The following is a 16,624-nucleotide window of genomic DNA, read 5'->3' on the forward strand; positions in this document are numbered from 1 at the left end:
CTAAAACATAACCATTTTGTAATGCTCATTTGAATGATTTCTGGTGAATGATTCCTGGGCATGGTTGCATGAAATAAAAATAAAAAAATACAAATCTTGCTCCTCTGCACGTTATTGACTCATTTGGATGACTTTTACTATTGAATGTTTGGGTCTTACCCTGCATATTACCATTACATTAAGTTCAATTATTGTAATTACTATCTCTTAAAACAAGTTTTGGCAAAAAGGCAACAGCATTTTTAATTAACTACAGCATGATGTTGACATTTAAATGTTGTGATAATAAATGTATGAAATCACAATCCATTCTAAGAATAAGAATACAAATATAGCAAACGATAGGCCTCATTACGAGAATGGAGGTAGCCAAGGAGCTATTAGCTCCACGGCTGCCTCCATTCCAGGCTCCATTATCGGGTTCCTGCAATGGGGACTTACCGGGTTACTCCGAGATAGGAGGACCCGGTAAGTCCTCCATGCAGGAACCCATCCCCATTCCCATTTGAGCCCCCATAGCGCTCAATGGGAATGGTGAGTGAGGTAATAATGGGCAGATTACATCAGGCCCGTTATTGCCTCCCTCTTCCCCTCGCGGGACCCGGTTTTACCAGGCGTGCGATCCGAGGCAGATTTTATTAATCGTAGGTTGTTTGTAATGAAATGTTGGATGAAAGAAGGCGCTTGAGCGTCCACATAAAATCATGGAATTTTGTGGCTTAATGTTAATTTAGTGACTGCTAGCCTGAACCAAGGATGGTGTACTTAGGAATAGACTATGTACAAATGTGAATGATGTTGGTAACAAAAGGTCTGTTTAACAGATTACCTTTGAGGGTCAATCGCCAGTGATAAGGCTCTTTTCATAACATGAGTGATGCTCATATGCTTTAAATATTTATATGGGTTTTTTTGGCCATGCTAACAACCACCCTATCGTTGTGTTAATGCACTTGGACATTAGAAATGGTTGTGGAATGGCATGACGGAAATGTTACATAATACAACAAGACAAAACATGACCTAACCAGCTATTATAAAATAATCTGGTATCATGTCCCAAAAATATAAAACATGGTGAATAAATATAAAACCAATGAAAAAACAACTTGTGTGTGAGGGCAAAGATAACTGAAGAAAGGATTACATTGAAAGCATAGATTAAAGGTAACAAGCATTTAGATTTGGTAGAAAAAAAATGGATCTTACAAGACAAAAATTCCAAAACCATTCATGGCTACTTAAAACATGACATGGCATAGCATAAAACAACACGTCGTAGCATACTAAAGTAAAGCGGGGATAGCAATTCAAAGTAGGGCAGAATATACCAAAGACAGCACAGCATCACTACATAGCAGCAAACATGCTATTGCTTAGCATAACAGCAAATCAAATGTAACAAAGTAAAACAGCACTACACATTTTCACAGTCCCAAATCACATATTCGAGCGGGTGCTCCACACACTCATGCAGGAGCACACAACACACACACACTCTGTTCATGACTTACCGCTCCCACATTTTCAGTCTGCTGCTTCAAGGGTTGACTTCTCAAGAGATGGGAATGGGGGGATATTTTTGAAGACCAGGCCCAGTAGTGAAAGGTGAGGAGATTCCATCTTTCAATTTATGCCTGCATTCGGCCCTGGGCCAAATGATTCTTTCCTTTCAAAGAGAGGTGCTATCTCCTGACTTCAGGAAGAAACATTCAGGCCCCTTTTATCATGTGAACCATGGATCATAAATTGAAAACAATGAGGCATTATTAGCTTTCATCAAATCTGGATGGAATTGTAGATATCATTATGAGTCCTGTCTAGACAGTAATGTCTACAACCAACCCTACTAATAAAAATCTCTCTCTGCATGTACCTCTCAAACCCTGAACTAAACACAACCATACCTCTAAAGCACAACAAACAGCAGACGCTTCACTACACCATGACAAAACAAACCACACATCACCTCGCACAACAGCACATGAAGGCAACCAACCAAAAAATACACCTAAGCTCAGTGAGCGGTGTAAACCGAACTGAAGCTGCCAACAGCACATCATAGCTCTCTTGCTCTTTCTCCAGATCTGTCCTACTAGCATACACTACCCTCTTGGCTTTCAGAGCAATCAGAGCACCAGGGCACCACACCGGTGGTGGCAGTGTGCGGTATAAATATCTTTTAAAATTAACAATAACATTAACATTAAGGAAGTGGAATTTCTTTTTTCGTACTTCAAATTGTATTGTTGGTTTTGTGCTTCATCCAGCAATAACATGCTGCCTTACCTATCCTTCCTACTGCATTGAGTCACCGGAGTCTATTGCAAAGCCTAGGTAATAAAACAAATGATTATTATTATAATTAATATTATTATTTTATCGAGGTGAAGAAGAGCATATCAAACAGAAGAATCTTCAGGTGATTGTCCTTGGGTCTGAGTCGTCTAATAGGACCCTGAGAAGGAGTAACGCCTTTAAAACACTCTCTTTATGGACTAGCTACCTGTGTGGCTCTGTTGACACTTTCAAGGAACAGAGTAGATAGGATGCAGTGCAATATATTGAAGTTATATATATTCTTTAGAACCCGTTGTATACTGTGCCACAAGCTATTTTATGTCAATAGGATGTTATACTGTGCCAAATCACCACTGCAGTAGTTTCCGAGTACCTAGGCTTGTCCTTCGAGTGACATACTGTGCCCAGGATGTCATGGATAGCCAGACCTTAGTCTACTATAGGACATAAAATGAAAAGAAGAAATATAAGATGGTGTAGAAGCCGGAGATGCTACAAACAGTGGGAGGGAAGAATGTGTGTTTTCGCGTGGGTGCAGTCAGGCTTTTGACCCTTCCACAGTGCCAGAAAGTCATTATGAGCATGACAGTGTTGAACTCATGCCCAAGAAAAGAGGAGAGCAGAGCGCTTCTGCTTACACCCAGGCCACAAACAGCCACAGCCTATAAGACCAGGGAACATGCGGGTGGATGGAGTCCCCCCACTTTTTTCAGAGGGCAGCTTAATATGCTAATTTCTGGTGATGCCACATTCAACTGGTATGTTAATGAGTACCCCACTTTTAGGACTTGACCCATGTAAAAACTGAATAAATGGAAGGAGTTATGTGCTCTTTTAAACAAGGGGCTAAAGAGCCATGTCTCCCCTAGCGGCAAAGCCATGGACCAAGCTTCAGAAACTTCTTGAGGCCTGCTAGGAACTTTAAGGGGATTATACAGTGATGTGTGAGGCAAGACCCCTCTTAGACTGATGCTGTGCTCTGCTGGGAATAGATCTGCATGCATAATCCATCCTTAAATATACTTCTCAACCTGTGGTGCAGTTGCCATGCCATGTTAGTAGAGGGCAGGTAAACCACTACATGCTGGCAATAAAATGTCATTGCATTTGCAATCAAAAAAATGCCATTACATTTTGGTAAAATCAAAAAAATGCCATTACATTTGGTAAAATGCTATATATGCCCTTACAGGCAGAATGCAACTCTTAGTTCAAAACAGGGGTGTAAGAGTCTGCATAATGCATTGCATTTTCAGGTCTACCTCGAGTGTTATGGCCCTTTTCATAAACGGAGTGCTGCTACTCTGTTTCATTTATGTGCTAACTACCACCCTGTGGCTGCTACAAAGTGCTTGAACATTAGACATTAATCTGAAAAAACATAACAAATACATCACATAATGTAACCATGTATAACATGACCTAATCAGTGTATTATAGAAGCTGGGATCAGGTCCCCCCAAAAAATGAAAATGTGTGAATAGATACATGATGAGTGATGTAATAAAGGGTGTGGGTGAGGGGTACATTATACGCATAGATAGAAAATAACATTTGGATTTGGAAAAGGAAACAGGTAGGGCCAGATTCGTGACATTTTTAGCATGGCGCAAACTGCCAACAAACACCCAGATCCACAGAGCGGTGTAAAGTGTATTTTTGCAGTGTGAAAAAATTGTGCAAAGTCATTTTGCACTGCAAAAATACACTTTGCACCGCTCTGTGAATCAGGGTGTTTGTTGGAAGTCACGTTGCATCGCACTACGAATTCCATGAATCGGGCCCCTGGATCCTAACAGAGGATATAAGACCCCTCCCTGCATTTTAAAACATGCCCTGGCGTGGCAGTGTTGCACGCCCAACCCTGATGCAGACTCACAGCTTCTTGGTTTAGACTAGAGTGTGCTCCTCTGTGGCTTGAATCGTGTGCGCTCTGCATCAAAGCAGTGCATGCTTTGACCACGTATGATTTCAGAAGCGATGATTTAGGGTAACGAACAAATACTCTGTTACAGTGTAAAGACGGCCTTACTTTGCAGCACTCGCCTCTCCCAAAGTGTATACCAATGTGACCTGCCCACCAACAGTTTGCCTGTGGTTGCGCCCCTGATCAATGTAAATGGCAGCCTCCATATTAGACAGTCGTTCCTGCCTAGACAGGCTAGCAATCGTGGAAGGACAGTATAGCAAACTAACGCTAAGCGGCGCTGCAAGCCCACTCTTACACGTTGATGCCGCTTGCAGTGAATCTGCTTTAATTGGGATGTAGCAGAAGGAGCACGAGTTTTCGTAAATAAGTTGAGTGCCAAGGCGAACAATGAAGCATGATGCTTGTGAGGAAGGAGAAATGAACCCACACGAGCGGAGCTTTTTTTCCAGAGCGCGTGGCGCTCTCTGACGTACTTCTGAAGCCAAATGAATGAAGTCAATTGAGGCAGGTGTCTCGGGAAACTCTGGCGCCGCCCGGAAACGCTGCCTTATAACATTATTCAACGGACGAATCTAACTCTGTCTGTATTTCTGTTCAGGTTTCCTTTAAAGCGAGACCGGTGTGTCGAGCTGGCTAGGAGAACATTTCGTTGCTTTTCTGTAACCTGTCCTAATGTGAGTTTCTCACGTTTTGACAGGTTGCGGGCAGGCAGTACTGTCATGATTTTCCATATGTCGGCTCTGCGAGTGCCGAGCACCGGCATTATTTAAATACCCTTCATTATTCAAGCGTTGACTGGCTCTGGAGTAACAAGGCTGCTGAAGCAGGCATTATTACTCCAGCGCGCGAGTGATATATAGGCAGAGGACCCGTCAAGTCTGGTGATAGGGGCGGGCAGTTTACGGAGGTGGGGGGGGGGCAATGAATACGAGCAGAGAAAAAATGAGACGGGCGTTGGGCATTGAACGAGCAATTATGGAAAGGGACACGGGTGCGTCGGTGATTACAAATGGAATTTTAGAAGGGAAACAGTGTGAAAGACACCCGGGTCTTTTCCAGACCTAGCAACACCCCTGGTGACAGACATCGAAAGAAAAAGGAGTATTAAAGAAGAAGAGATGGGAGTGTGGGATGAGAAGAGGGGCGAGAGAGAGGTGAAAAAGAGAGAATTGGGGGAGACGGCGAACGAAGAAGTGGTTGAAGAGGGAGTGGGGAGGTGCAAAGAAGAGAAGGGGATACGGGAGGAAAGAAGTGCCAAGCAGAAAGGCAGGGGAAGTATATAGAGGAAGAATAGAGTGTGGAAGAAAGAGAGTGAGAAGAAAAGAAAGGGGCACTATGCATGGGGGGAAGAAGAAGCATAAGAACATCGGGAGAGAGATACAGACGTAGACAGGACTGAGGAAGTGTGAGGCAAACAGGAGAATCGGGAGGTTGTGAGTGAGGCCGCGCAGGAAGACAAAGGGAAGAAGTGTGAGGGAGAAGGTAAGGTAAAGAGGGAGCATGGCAAAGGGAAGTGTGGAAAGGAGGAAGGAAGAAGACAGAAGGAGACACGGAAGAGAGAGGGACTGGGGAAGACATGAGAGAAGTGGAAACACATGCAGAAGTGGGAGAGTGGGCAGACAGTAATGTCACGGGTGTCTGTAATAGAAAGAAGGGTGGAAAGAGTGTGTGTGTGTGGAGTGTGGCCTGGGCAGGAGAGAGGAAGAGCGGGGTGCGATCTGAGTAGGACGGAGATTTCAGGAAGAGATCGGGAGAGCGAGGGGAGAGGTGAGAAAAGAAAAAAGAGGCGTGGGGCTGCAATGGGAAGGAGAGAACACGGGGAGCGAAGCACAGAGAGAGAAAGCCAGTGTGGGGTAGAGAGAGGCGGCGAGGGGGCAGAGAAAGACAGAGACGGTGAGCGCGGAGGAGGGGGGAGGAGGGCGCAGGGATGGGCGGGAGAGGCTGAGGCGGCTCCTGCTCCCTTTCTCTCTCGCCAGCACATGCTTTGTTCGGCTGCTCCAGGCACTACAACTTTGCACGGTGCTACTTGGCCACCCCTGCGCTCCCAGCATGGACCTCCCAGGTAACGAGGGTTTGCCGCTCGCTGTGCCCCCTCGCCCCCTGCGTGTGTACCCGTGTGGTGAGAATGCGGCAGAGACCTTTGGGCGCACAGGTACAGGTGTAATGCTGGCACCTGAGGCGCCCGAAGTGGGGGAGAGCCTCGTCCGAGGCAGGCTGGCGAAGGCTCGCTGTTTTCGGCTCCCTTCTTCCCTCTCTCTGGCTTTTGATTGATTGATCTCTGTACCATTGATCTGTTTCTAATGTGTCCCCTGGACATCAGAGCTAAGTGGCGTCGAGGAAAGGTTAAAACGCAAGTTGGCGCATATGTTTATTAGTCATGAGTAATTTCCCAGAAGGAGCTCTTTTTTCGCCGAGCTGCGGCGGGCTGGAGGCAGCGGGTCCCGGCGGCAAAGGTCAGTGCGCCCGCCTGGGCTCGCATCTGCCCGGCCGGCAGCATGCATGCGTGCCTGCCTGCATGCGGGCGTGCCTGCATGCATGCGTGCGCCGCCAGCACCGGGAGTTGGCTGGCATCGATGGCTAAGTGTTAAGGGAGCAAGTATCGGTTCTGCTGTCGACTCTGGCTTCTAGCGGCAGTGCCACCTCTGTATGCTTGTGTGGGTCGATGGCAGGGGAAAGGCGCCGGGGATCTACCGGCAGCCTGCGTACACGCGCTGCTGGGGGAGGTGAGGGGGGGCTCAGGGAGGGCGCGTTGGACCCGCCATCAGTAGGTTTGTGTTGGAGTCTTTGAGAGAAGTTCGCTTTCTGGAAACGTCTGTTTTTTTCCCCCAAGTGCCTCTGGCTGGGCACGACCGACCAACTTGTTGAGGCCGCCTATTTTGTATTTGTTTTCGTAGTTTCTGAGATAATCCCCGAGACACAGGTCTGCTTGCGTTTTTTTAAGAAATAGCGCTGGTCACGGTTGTACGTGGCGGCAGCGTTGGTAAGTCATGGGTTAAATGATGTGGTCGTGTGGTTCATTGGAACCTTTGCAGCGCTGGTTATCGTGCAGTAATAAATGCAGTTGGTCACTTCTGTAAGTGGGACATTCAAAACTGCGAGGAGGCGTCGGTTCATTCGCACCTCCCAGGGGGGTGGGGAGCGTATGGTCGATGCAAGCGACTATGTATGCCTGCGTTTTTTTAAAGAAATAAAGCAACGAATGGTTTATGTGCCTATATAATTGTGTATGTGCTGCAGATATGTCGAACTATTTAATATGGAGTAGAGCTACAGATGGAAAGTGTTAGGTTCTGTCAGATACTCGTCAACCCATTGTTCTGTGACATATGTCCCGCTCGAAGTTGTTTGGCACTTTTGGGGAGGAAGGAGGCCTAACGCATCTTCGTCTCCCTCCACAGGCACCACGCGGCTTTCCGTTTGAGGATTACTTAGCAGAGGAACACCGTCCCAAGGGAGAGAGTCTGAAGCCCGGTCCGCGGAGCTTGGGGCCGGCAGAGCTGCGGGCTTTGGGACAGGATGCTGGCGCTCAGCGGCTGCGCCAAGGTTGCGCCGGCTCCGGGATGGCGCTGCCAGTGCGGGTGCGCGCTGCTGGTACTGCTGCTGGGGGCCTCGGCGGCCGTCCTCGCCCAGAACGACACGGAGCCCATCGTGCTAGAGGGGAAGTGCCTGGTAGTATGCGACTCGAGCCCGTCTTCTGATGGCGCAGTTACCTCCTCCCTGGGGATCTCCGTGCGCTCCGGCAGCGCCAAGGTGGCCTTCTCGGCCATCCGTAGCACGAACCACGAGCCTTCCGAGATGAGCAACCGTACCATGACTATTTACTTCGACCAGGTGAGTGGCGCGGTCCCTGTGAGTGAGCGAGCGAGTGAGTGAGTGAGTGTGGATACGCAGTGCACAGCACGTGGAGGCGGGGCTATCCCGGCAGAAGGCACGCATTTTGACACAACCAAACTTCTGCACAGAATCATCCCTGGGTGAAAGGCTGCGGGCGAGGATGTGTTTATGGGGGTGGAGTCTGACCAGAGTTTTACGTGTGATTCTGGTCAGTTTAAGAGTAAGAAGACGATTTTTGTTCACTTGTCTACACGCCCAACCCTTTGTGGGAGCAGTTGCATAGAATGCAGGGATGGGGGCAGAGTATTTGGGCAGTGGGGGCTGCCTGCAGGGCGCAGCCTTTCTGTGCAGAGCAAGGACAGGGCAGGTTAAGGACTCCCGTTTACAAAACTGGAATAAAGTGGCAAACGGCGCAGTGGGAGACTGGCGGTATGACGTTGTTTCCTGTCTTTTTGCTGGATATGGAGGGAGAACCAAGGTTTGGGCCACACTTAAAAGAGTTTATTATGTGGCAGGAGTTACCGAGTGAAAGGGGCATTATGCTGCGGGTCTGCTGTGGCTTATTACAGGACTTTAAATTGGGCTGTCGCAAAGAGCTACTCCGCAGAATGGCGGGCGGATGGGGTGTGGGGATATTTGTGGGGCGGGGTCGTTCTCTTACACCGTCCAGCTTTTGGCTTCGAGAAGTCGGCGGGGCTCTGACACCTGTTAGTGCTTCCGCCAGCCCTGTGACAAGGACACGTTCCGTGTTAGGGGGCAGAGTAAAGTCCACGGCCGTGCGAATCCCCGCATCACACGGCCACTGCTGCCCTTCGCAGCGGCCTTTACGCCCGAATCAGGGCGAGCGCTCCAGCTATACAGGCTATCAATGAACGATTGAAAAGCCGCTGAGTGAAAGTGGCAGCTGCCCTAGATGGCGGCTGAAATCCGCCCAGTTTACCACTAACGTCATACGGGGTGTCTCATCACACAGCCTGGAGTGAACGGACGGGTAGCACTGTTAAACCCACAGAGACGTGTGTTTGCAATGTCCTATAAGGGGAAGCCGGCCGTGAACTCTACTATTCGGAATATGTGGACGGTTTCAGTCACATGACCTGGCACCATCCACTGATATGTTGAACGTGCTTGCTTTCATCCCAGCTGTGTGCACTGTGTTAATCTGATGGTACATTGAGATGGGCGGGGAATCGTTTCTAATGCTGGATGCTTTTTCCAACCCTCGCCGATAACCGTGGCTGGGTAATTAGCCACCTCCTCCCAGGCAGGTCTAACTGTGAACTATTTGCACCATAGCGATGAGCCCGGCGTTATGTTTTCAGAAAGCTTTGCAGGCATGCATCGGAGGCAGGGAAAGAGCGTATCCGCGTATGTCTTGACAATGCGCACACATGAATTGTCTGGCATTAGCATGGCATGCTAGGCTCTTGTCACCACCGCTTTGTGGTACTGTGGCGCGTGTGGGGCTCAGGCACCCATCTAGGTTGACGTCAGGGAACACGTCCGGGTTATGCAGAGTTCTTAACTAGGACACTGCCCTGTTGGAGCCAGGTTGGGTGGCGCATGTACATTATAGCCCGAACCGTGTTCGGTTTCACCTTGGGGCAAGGGCTAGTGCCAGAGTGGTCTCAAAAGAGCCTCGGAGAAATGGAAGGTGCTGTTGCATAGACTCCTCACGCATTACGTCAGTGTGGTGAGTCACGCATTGTGTTGGGCACAGTGATACCAATACACCGGGGACCTCAAATTGAGTAAAGCATTTTTTAAAATATAACACACTCTGGACAGACTGATGTATTCATTAATTAGAACATAAACCTTCGAAGTGACCTGGGCATGGCTTTCTGAAGCACAAATGGCGTTTTACTGTGTATGATCAAGCAAGATGCAGAGGCACCGGTGCACTTAACGTGGCATCACCACACTTACGTCAAACGTACTTATCTGGGACCACACACGCCGAGAACCGGCTAGGATGGGCCCCGAGATAAATCTGCACTTCAAAATGGGCACTTCCAATATTTCCCCCTTTTATGATATGGCATGCATATGATATGGCATTTATAACGCGCCTATACACAAGTGTTTCAACCAGTGTTTGCACTTGAAGCCACGCCCACTCGTGAACGAATGAACAGAGACCCCCGTTTGCAAGTCCCGTTGCGTCAGTTTTGCCATTAGCGACTGCCAGCTCCTCCTAAAGATCCATTAGTCTTTTCCTGCTTGGGAAAATAAACCGCCCAGTCCTGCATGCACTATGTCTCTCCTTGCACAAGGAAATGTTCCCATGTTACTATGTTAGCCCTCATAATAGCCACACACTATTGTGCACCGGCCCATCGTCTCTAACAGAAGACTAGTCTCCAAAAGAAGGAGATTGATGGTACTTGTGTTGTAATGCACAAGCAATGAAAGTCTTTTTTTGAGTTTAAAAGTTTTTTATTTTATTCAATATCACAATATAGATCAACAGTCTCCACAGATATTTGCTGTCAATTATATGATAAAACTATTGAAACATTACAATATATTCTGTGATATATTTAGCAAGAATGCCGGTGGGATAATGAACAGTTAACATTACAGATGTGAATTAATGAAAAAATCAAGTAGGGGGAAGGAAAATGGAAGAACAGGGAAACATAATGAGGGAATTGGCATAATGAAATCAGGCCAATAGTGAAGAAAAAAGCAAAGACAGTAGATACATTGGCAATAAGATCAGTAATCTCCTCAGTGTAATAGCAAGGTCAGTTAAACATTTGTATCATTTAAATAATTCACAAAGAGGTGCCATTTTCTGTCATGTTTGAAAGAAAGAGGGTGAGTTGGCAATACACTTTTCCAATCTATGTACATAGCAATGAAAGTTTAACAGACTGCCCTGCCCTTTAAACAATATTGGATGTGCTAACAGCATAGCCTTTATCTAAAGCATAAACTGTAAAACAAGATGCTCACAATCCAAAAAGAAAAGCAAGGCAACCAAACGAATAACGACCCACACTGATTTGGCACTAATCTTGTAGATTGATTCTTGGTATTAGAGCCCTGAGGAAGAGCAAAGCTCGAAACACGTGATGGCTCAATAGTTCAAAAGGATTTAATGTTATTTGATTGAAATGAGGTTAATCGATCAAATGGATCAATGGTTATTCCATTAAAGCGATTCACACTTAAGAAACAATCGATAGTGTTCATTGAGACCTGCCATTAGATTTTATCAAATGATACGATACTTGAAAAGTACTTCAATTTTTCTGGGGGAGGCACAGTTGTAGTGAAGCAAGGCTTGTATTTGTACTTTCACATGTTACTATGTTAATTTGCTCTGTCGTGCGTACTGTATGCAACTGCAAATATTCAGAGACATTTGCACAGTGTACAATGAATCCCAGCCTTCCACGGAAACACACAAGCACATTTACAAATGCATTTTTATCTTGCATTGCCTGACAGGCTTTCTCTATGTACGCTCATGAAAAACATTAAGTGCATATATAGGGGTCTGGCAGTCTATGCATGATCCACTCGGTCTGAGAGCAAACAACAATTCAGGATATTCAAAATGACAAGACATCTGCATGGTTTGAGTACATGTCCATTGCATGGTAGTGCACACATTAGTTGCGTTTTTCACAAGTCCCCATTAAAGTTATGATTTGGGACATCAAGCACATATGCAGTATGCACACAACATAAACATGACTCACTATGTATATAGTACGGTGCTTGTTTTCATCACTGTTGCTTAGGAATGTACATTAAATAATCAAATCAACGATGCACAGGGCGTCTGAGGCCTGTTCAGAAATTCATGACATGCTGTTGCATCTGACTCCAACCGGTACTAAGAGAAAAAAACGACCATGTACTATTTATCACTCTTAAGCACATCTCTTAGGTATGTAGGTCTGCTATATCTGGTAAATCATTACATAATGTTGTGCTGACGGTTCTGAGGTGCTAGTATAAGAGCAGACGGCAATTCAGGGCGCTCCTCCATAGCATCCACAAAATCAAAATGTCTGCTCTAGGAGATGTGTGAAGATGGGAGAATCTTGTTTCTTCGCTTTCACTGATTCTTAAGTGTGCCCCTTGTCATGCTAGTTTGGACATAAAGCACGTCTACGCCAGATATTCAATTTCTTAAATATTGTAAGTGTTTGTCTAACCATATCGGGCCACCAACATATGAACACATTTCGAGCCTCTTCCCAAAAGTGTGATTTCTCAGATGCCACACCCATTATTTTTAGCAAGTCATGTAATCCTGCCACCATTTTGAAACAGTTTGAAGCTGACGGGCTGATAATGAGATGTCAGATTTCCTGGAAGGCAGCCAATTTGTACATATTCGAATGAAAACAAATGACAGCTTGACCTGAAAGCATACATAAGGATTAGTTACTCCAAAAAATACTCATTAAAATGACAACTTGCAATTGAAACCTGGATTTGGCGCTGTCTTCTAAGCATTTTTTGGAGTAACTAATTCAGCTAGTGGTTTACTTGGCTTTTTTAACCACAACTCATTAAGACGCGACACACAGTTTACGTTGTTCAAAAATCCAACAGATTTTGCTGCTCACCATATTCATGTCGCCTTGATAGACCGGACCTCCAAAGCCAAAAAAAACCTTTTTAAAATACATAAGGATTATTTGCATACAATGTGGATTATATGTGATCTGACTGAATGGATTATTACTGCCACTCTTTTTCACATTTTGAACACACCACCATTTTGTTCCAAGCAAATCCTACAAAAGAGAACTTGCCTTTTACTTTTACAGTCATATAATGTGTCCAATACATTTTGTGTACCTCATATTTGTGAGTATTACAATGCTGTATAGTATCATGTTGGTACTTATATTAGCACATGGTGATCATTCTTTGTATTCTCTCAGCCAATCAAAATGTTTAGAGTACAGGCAGTAACTACTGATATTGACTGCATTCTGAAAAGCTGTCTTTAAAAGCAGACACAATAACAACAATGCAATTTCAAGGCATGATTTCTTTCAACAAAACACTTCCTCTTTGGGAGGATATTTTTTTGCTAAAACATTTTATTTGACACGTGCAAGTGAAACGTAAAACTTGGCAAAATGCTTTCACATGCTTATAGAGAAACGTAACTTTTGTATGATACCTAATGCATGCACATGTGAAATCTTTTTGAGTTCAACAAAGCATGCAATTAAAATACTTAACTTATGAAACCGACCATGTTATTTAAATTCTACAAAATACAACCACATTTAATTGACTATCTCTTTTTACCCATTATCTTTACCAACTATTAAAGTAGCATTTGTTTACGTCACCACCAAAACTCCAAAACATGTATTGCTACTACCACTATGTGCTAATAGCCTTATGGACCATGGGAAGGATCATTATCCCTTTGGATGATGGCCCTCCCCCAACCTATGGCCATGGACTTCGCCTCAGGTCAGAAGTTGGTGGCAGGTCATTATCCCACAATAATTCCCCTTCCCTCTGTCTACAAGCTATAAGATGATCTGTTAACAGTAGACATTCGTCCAACGTGGGGTGTCTAATGCTGTCTCTTCTTCCCCAGGTATTAGTTAATGTTGGGAAACATTTCGATCTAGCTGCCAGCACATTTGAAGCACCAAGAAAGGGGATCTATAGCTTCAGTTTCCATGTGGTAAAGGTCTACAACAGGCAAACCATTCAGGTGGGTACCTACGGCACAAGCGTGAGAGCACATAGGAATGTCTCTGTCGCAAACACTGGGCATTGCATTGGCTAGATAGGATGGTCAGTTAAGCCTTTCACTGCATGCCTTGCCATTCTTTCTCTTCCCAGATGTTTACAGACATCTAGAATGTACTTACTCTCTCTAAGCACATGTGCCTGGAATCATACAGATGCATTGCATTCATAGCTTTGGAGCAATAGGCTTGTTATGCAGTAGTGACAATTGCGACATTGTGTAGAACACTTGCAATTTAAAGTCATTATTGGGGTGTATGTTCAAAATCAACCCCCGGATTATGGTGTATCTCTCACGCATACTTATAAAGCACGTTCTACTTATTCTTAATGTGTCTGAGTGGGTTGAGCAACGTTACTCCCACATCATTACCGCCAGACAGATATAATGCAATATTCATGGACAGGCTAAAAGGAGAGGTCAGGAAAGCAAGGGAGGGGGCATACTTGTGGGAAATTATACGCAGCATTGAATGCACATGCCCATTAATAGATTGACACTGTTCTTACTTTTTAGGTCAGTCTAATGCAGAATAACTACGCAGTTATTTCAGCCTTTGCGGGAGATCAAGATGTCACCAGAGAAGCTGCCAGTAATGGAGTTCTGCTCCTCATGGAAAGATACGACAAAGTCCACCTTAGACTGGAAAGGGGAAACCTCATGGGAGGCTGGAAATATTCAACATTTTCTGGGTTCTTGGTCTTTCCGCTCTAAAGAAAACCCTGGAAGACCAGCACAAGGCAGACCTTGAAACAGGGACAGATGGTTCAATAACAAATGAATCCGCAGCCCTGACAGAACATGGCAATCTTTCCACTCAACCCAGGCAACGAGCCAAGCTGGCAGAACAAATTACCTTCTAAACTCGATTATTTACATTGAATATTAGCATTTCTCCAGGAACCACCGCCTCCAATTAGTTTTAGACGACAGTGATCTGTAGGAAAAATGAAGTAATCGACCTGGGCAAATTGTACCTGTGATTGTAAAGTCAATTTCGGATTTAATTGTTGGGAATCATTGACCTTTTCCATTGCCGTTCCTGAAATAAGTACTTGGACCGCCGCAGTTGATGTCAAGAATCATAATCAGAAGAATCAAGGTCCTGATCGAGTGTTCTTGCAATGCTTTCTTTGTGTTTGTACTGTACAGCCTATTGACACGAATGGCTTCAGTCTCAGTAATGTATCTTTTTTGGGAATAATGGACATTACTGTGTCAAGAAGTGCTTTATCCAGAGAAGCAAATTTTGCACGATTGGAATATCCTATCCGTAATACGTTTTGTGTTGTTCGTGTTTTCCTCGAATATTTTTTTTTTATGGTGCATTATGGTGCTGAAATTAAATGTCATCTAGATTTATCATTAAGGTGGATTATATACCCATAGATCAAGTGAAGCTTACCAATGCACCACTGCCCTTCCCAGTAACGAGAACTCTAAAACGTCCAGAGACATTTTCAATTCGTTTTTGAATTTGGAAAAGGCTGCGAGAACCTACCTGAACTATCACGCCAAAACTCCCTGTGCCCACAGCAATTATAATGTAAAGCGTCCCCTTCATAGTACTGCCAAAAGAGTCTCCCCACTTTCCATCCCTGACTGTATTGGTTGGCGTACCAAGTATGTATAGAAATGTTGATCACTGCTGCTTGAGCAAATCTTGCGGGCACACCAGGGCGCTTTTACCAATCTCGTGTCCCATCTAAATAAAATAAAATATATCTTTACTACAGTACACAAACGCTGCAGATTATTTTTTGAAATGTTGTGACCATTCTCCACGCTGAGTGCCATATTGGAATACTTTCAATGTATGCCTAGAGGCAACAACATCAGGAAGCCCCACCAAATCAGCGAATCATCAGATATTGTCTTTGCTTTTTTAGAACTTCTTTCGGTCACCTGTCTTTTTGTACACCTGTGTAGTTGTATTTAAACAAACAATGGCAGTTCACTTGCACCCCCAATTCAGCAGTCACATGATCCTGGAGTTAGCAGCAGGTTAGAATATCTCCTGAAAGATTTTATTTTCTCAATTTAATCATCTAATTGAAACCATGTGGCTATTTTCATTCAAATCATCCACAATACTGCATTGCATTGCAGGAAGCAGCTGAAAAACTGCAGGTGAGAAATGGAACCATGTCCCCCACGAGTGGCTAAACTCAAAACATGTATCATGTGGATCCTTGCATGCTTTCAACTGTTCAATAGTGTAATTATTGAGATAATTACTACTATATATATATATGACACTGGTGGAATATTAATTTATGAATTAAGAGCCAATCTTCTCCAATTGACTTTTGTTGATGGTCTGGATTGTTTTAGTTACATGATTTATATTTTAATATTGAAAATCATGAATAAAGAAAGAAACCTTTCTACAAGTGGAATGAACCACTCGCATGCCTGTTGAGATGGAATGTGAGGGAATCACTAGAATCTGTTTGTCTCATTGATTCTTTGGGTCCATGCAAAGCAAAGAGTTTAGATAATGAGAATTGATGGCTATTCGAGCCTGGGAATGGAGACCATTCAATTCCCTTATAGTAACAGACATGAATGAGAGTTTACCCCCATCTCTGTATAGTCTAAAACATACAATATTTCAGGATTGGATGGGCCTGATTTATAAACATGCAAACGCTTTGTAAATCAGGTCTGATACTTTTTATTGTATCAGAACATCAAAACAACACCAAATGGTGATCCGCGCCCTTAATTATGAAGAAAGATATTCAGGGTGGAGCCATTTTGTTGTTTCAAATATTGTAATTAAACAGTTTATAGTTTATCCAGCAAAG

General features: G+C 44.6%; 1 protein-coding gene across 5 annotated transcripts; it reads left to right on the forward strand.

The window, feature by feature from the left end:
- The first annotated feature begins 5,512 nt into the window (after window positions 1–5,512).
- On the forward strand, window positions 5,513–15,558 carry CBLN2 (cerebellin 2 precursor). 5 transcript variants are annotated; one of them, XM_069620771.1, is made up of 4 exons: window positions 5,513–5,713; window positions 7,630–8,062; window positions 13,656–13,775; window positions 14,331–15,558. In XM_069620771.1, exons 2-4 carry the CDS (start codon window positions 7,748–7,750, stop codon window positions 14,526–14,528), a joined length of 633 nt encoding a protein of 210 aa, XP_069476872.1. In that variant the 5' UTR covers window positions 5,513–5,713; window positions 7,630–7,747; the 3' UTR covers window positions 14,529–15,558. The 5 variants fall into 5 exon arrangements, with proteins under 5 accessions (XP_069476872.1, XP_069476875.1, XP_069476874.1 ...); XM_069620774.1 differs by lacking the exon at window positions 5,513–5,713 and adding an exon at window positions 5,747–5,998; XM_069620773.1 differs by lacking the exon at window positions 5,513–5,713 and adding an exon at window positions 6,035–6,124.
- Window positions 15,559–16,624: the final 1,066 nt, after the last annotated feature.

This window comes from Ambystoma mexicanum, chromosome 5q (assembly GCF_040938575.1).
Source record: "Ambystoma mexicanum isolate Mex_15411 chromosome 5q, UKY_AmexF1_1, whole genome shotgun sequence".
Classification (NCBI taxonomy): domain Eukaryota; kingdom Metazoa; phylum Chordata; class Amphibia; order Caudata; family Ambystomatidae; genus Ambystoma; species Ambystoma mexicanum.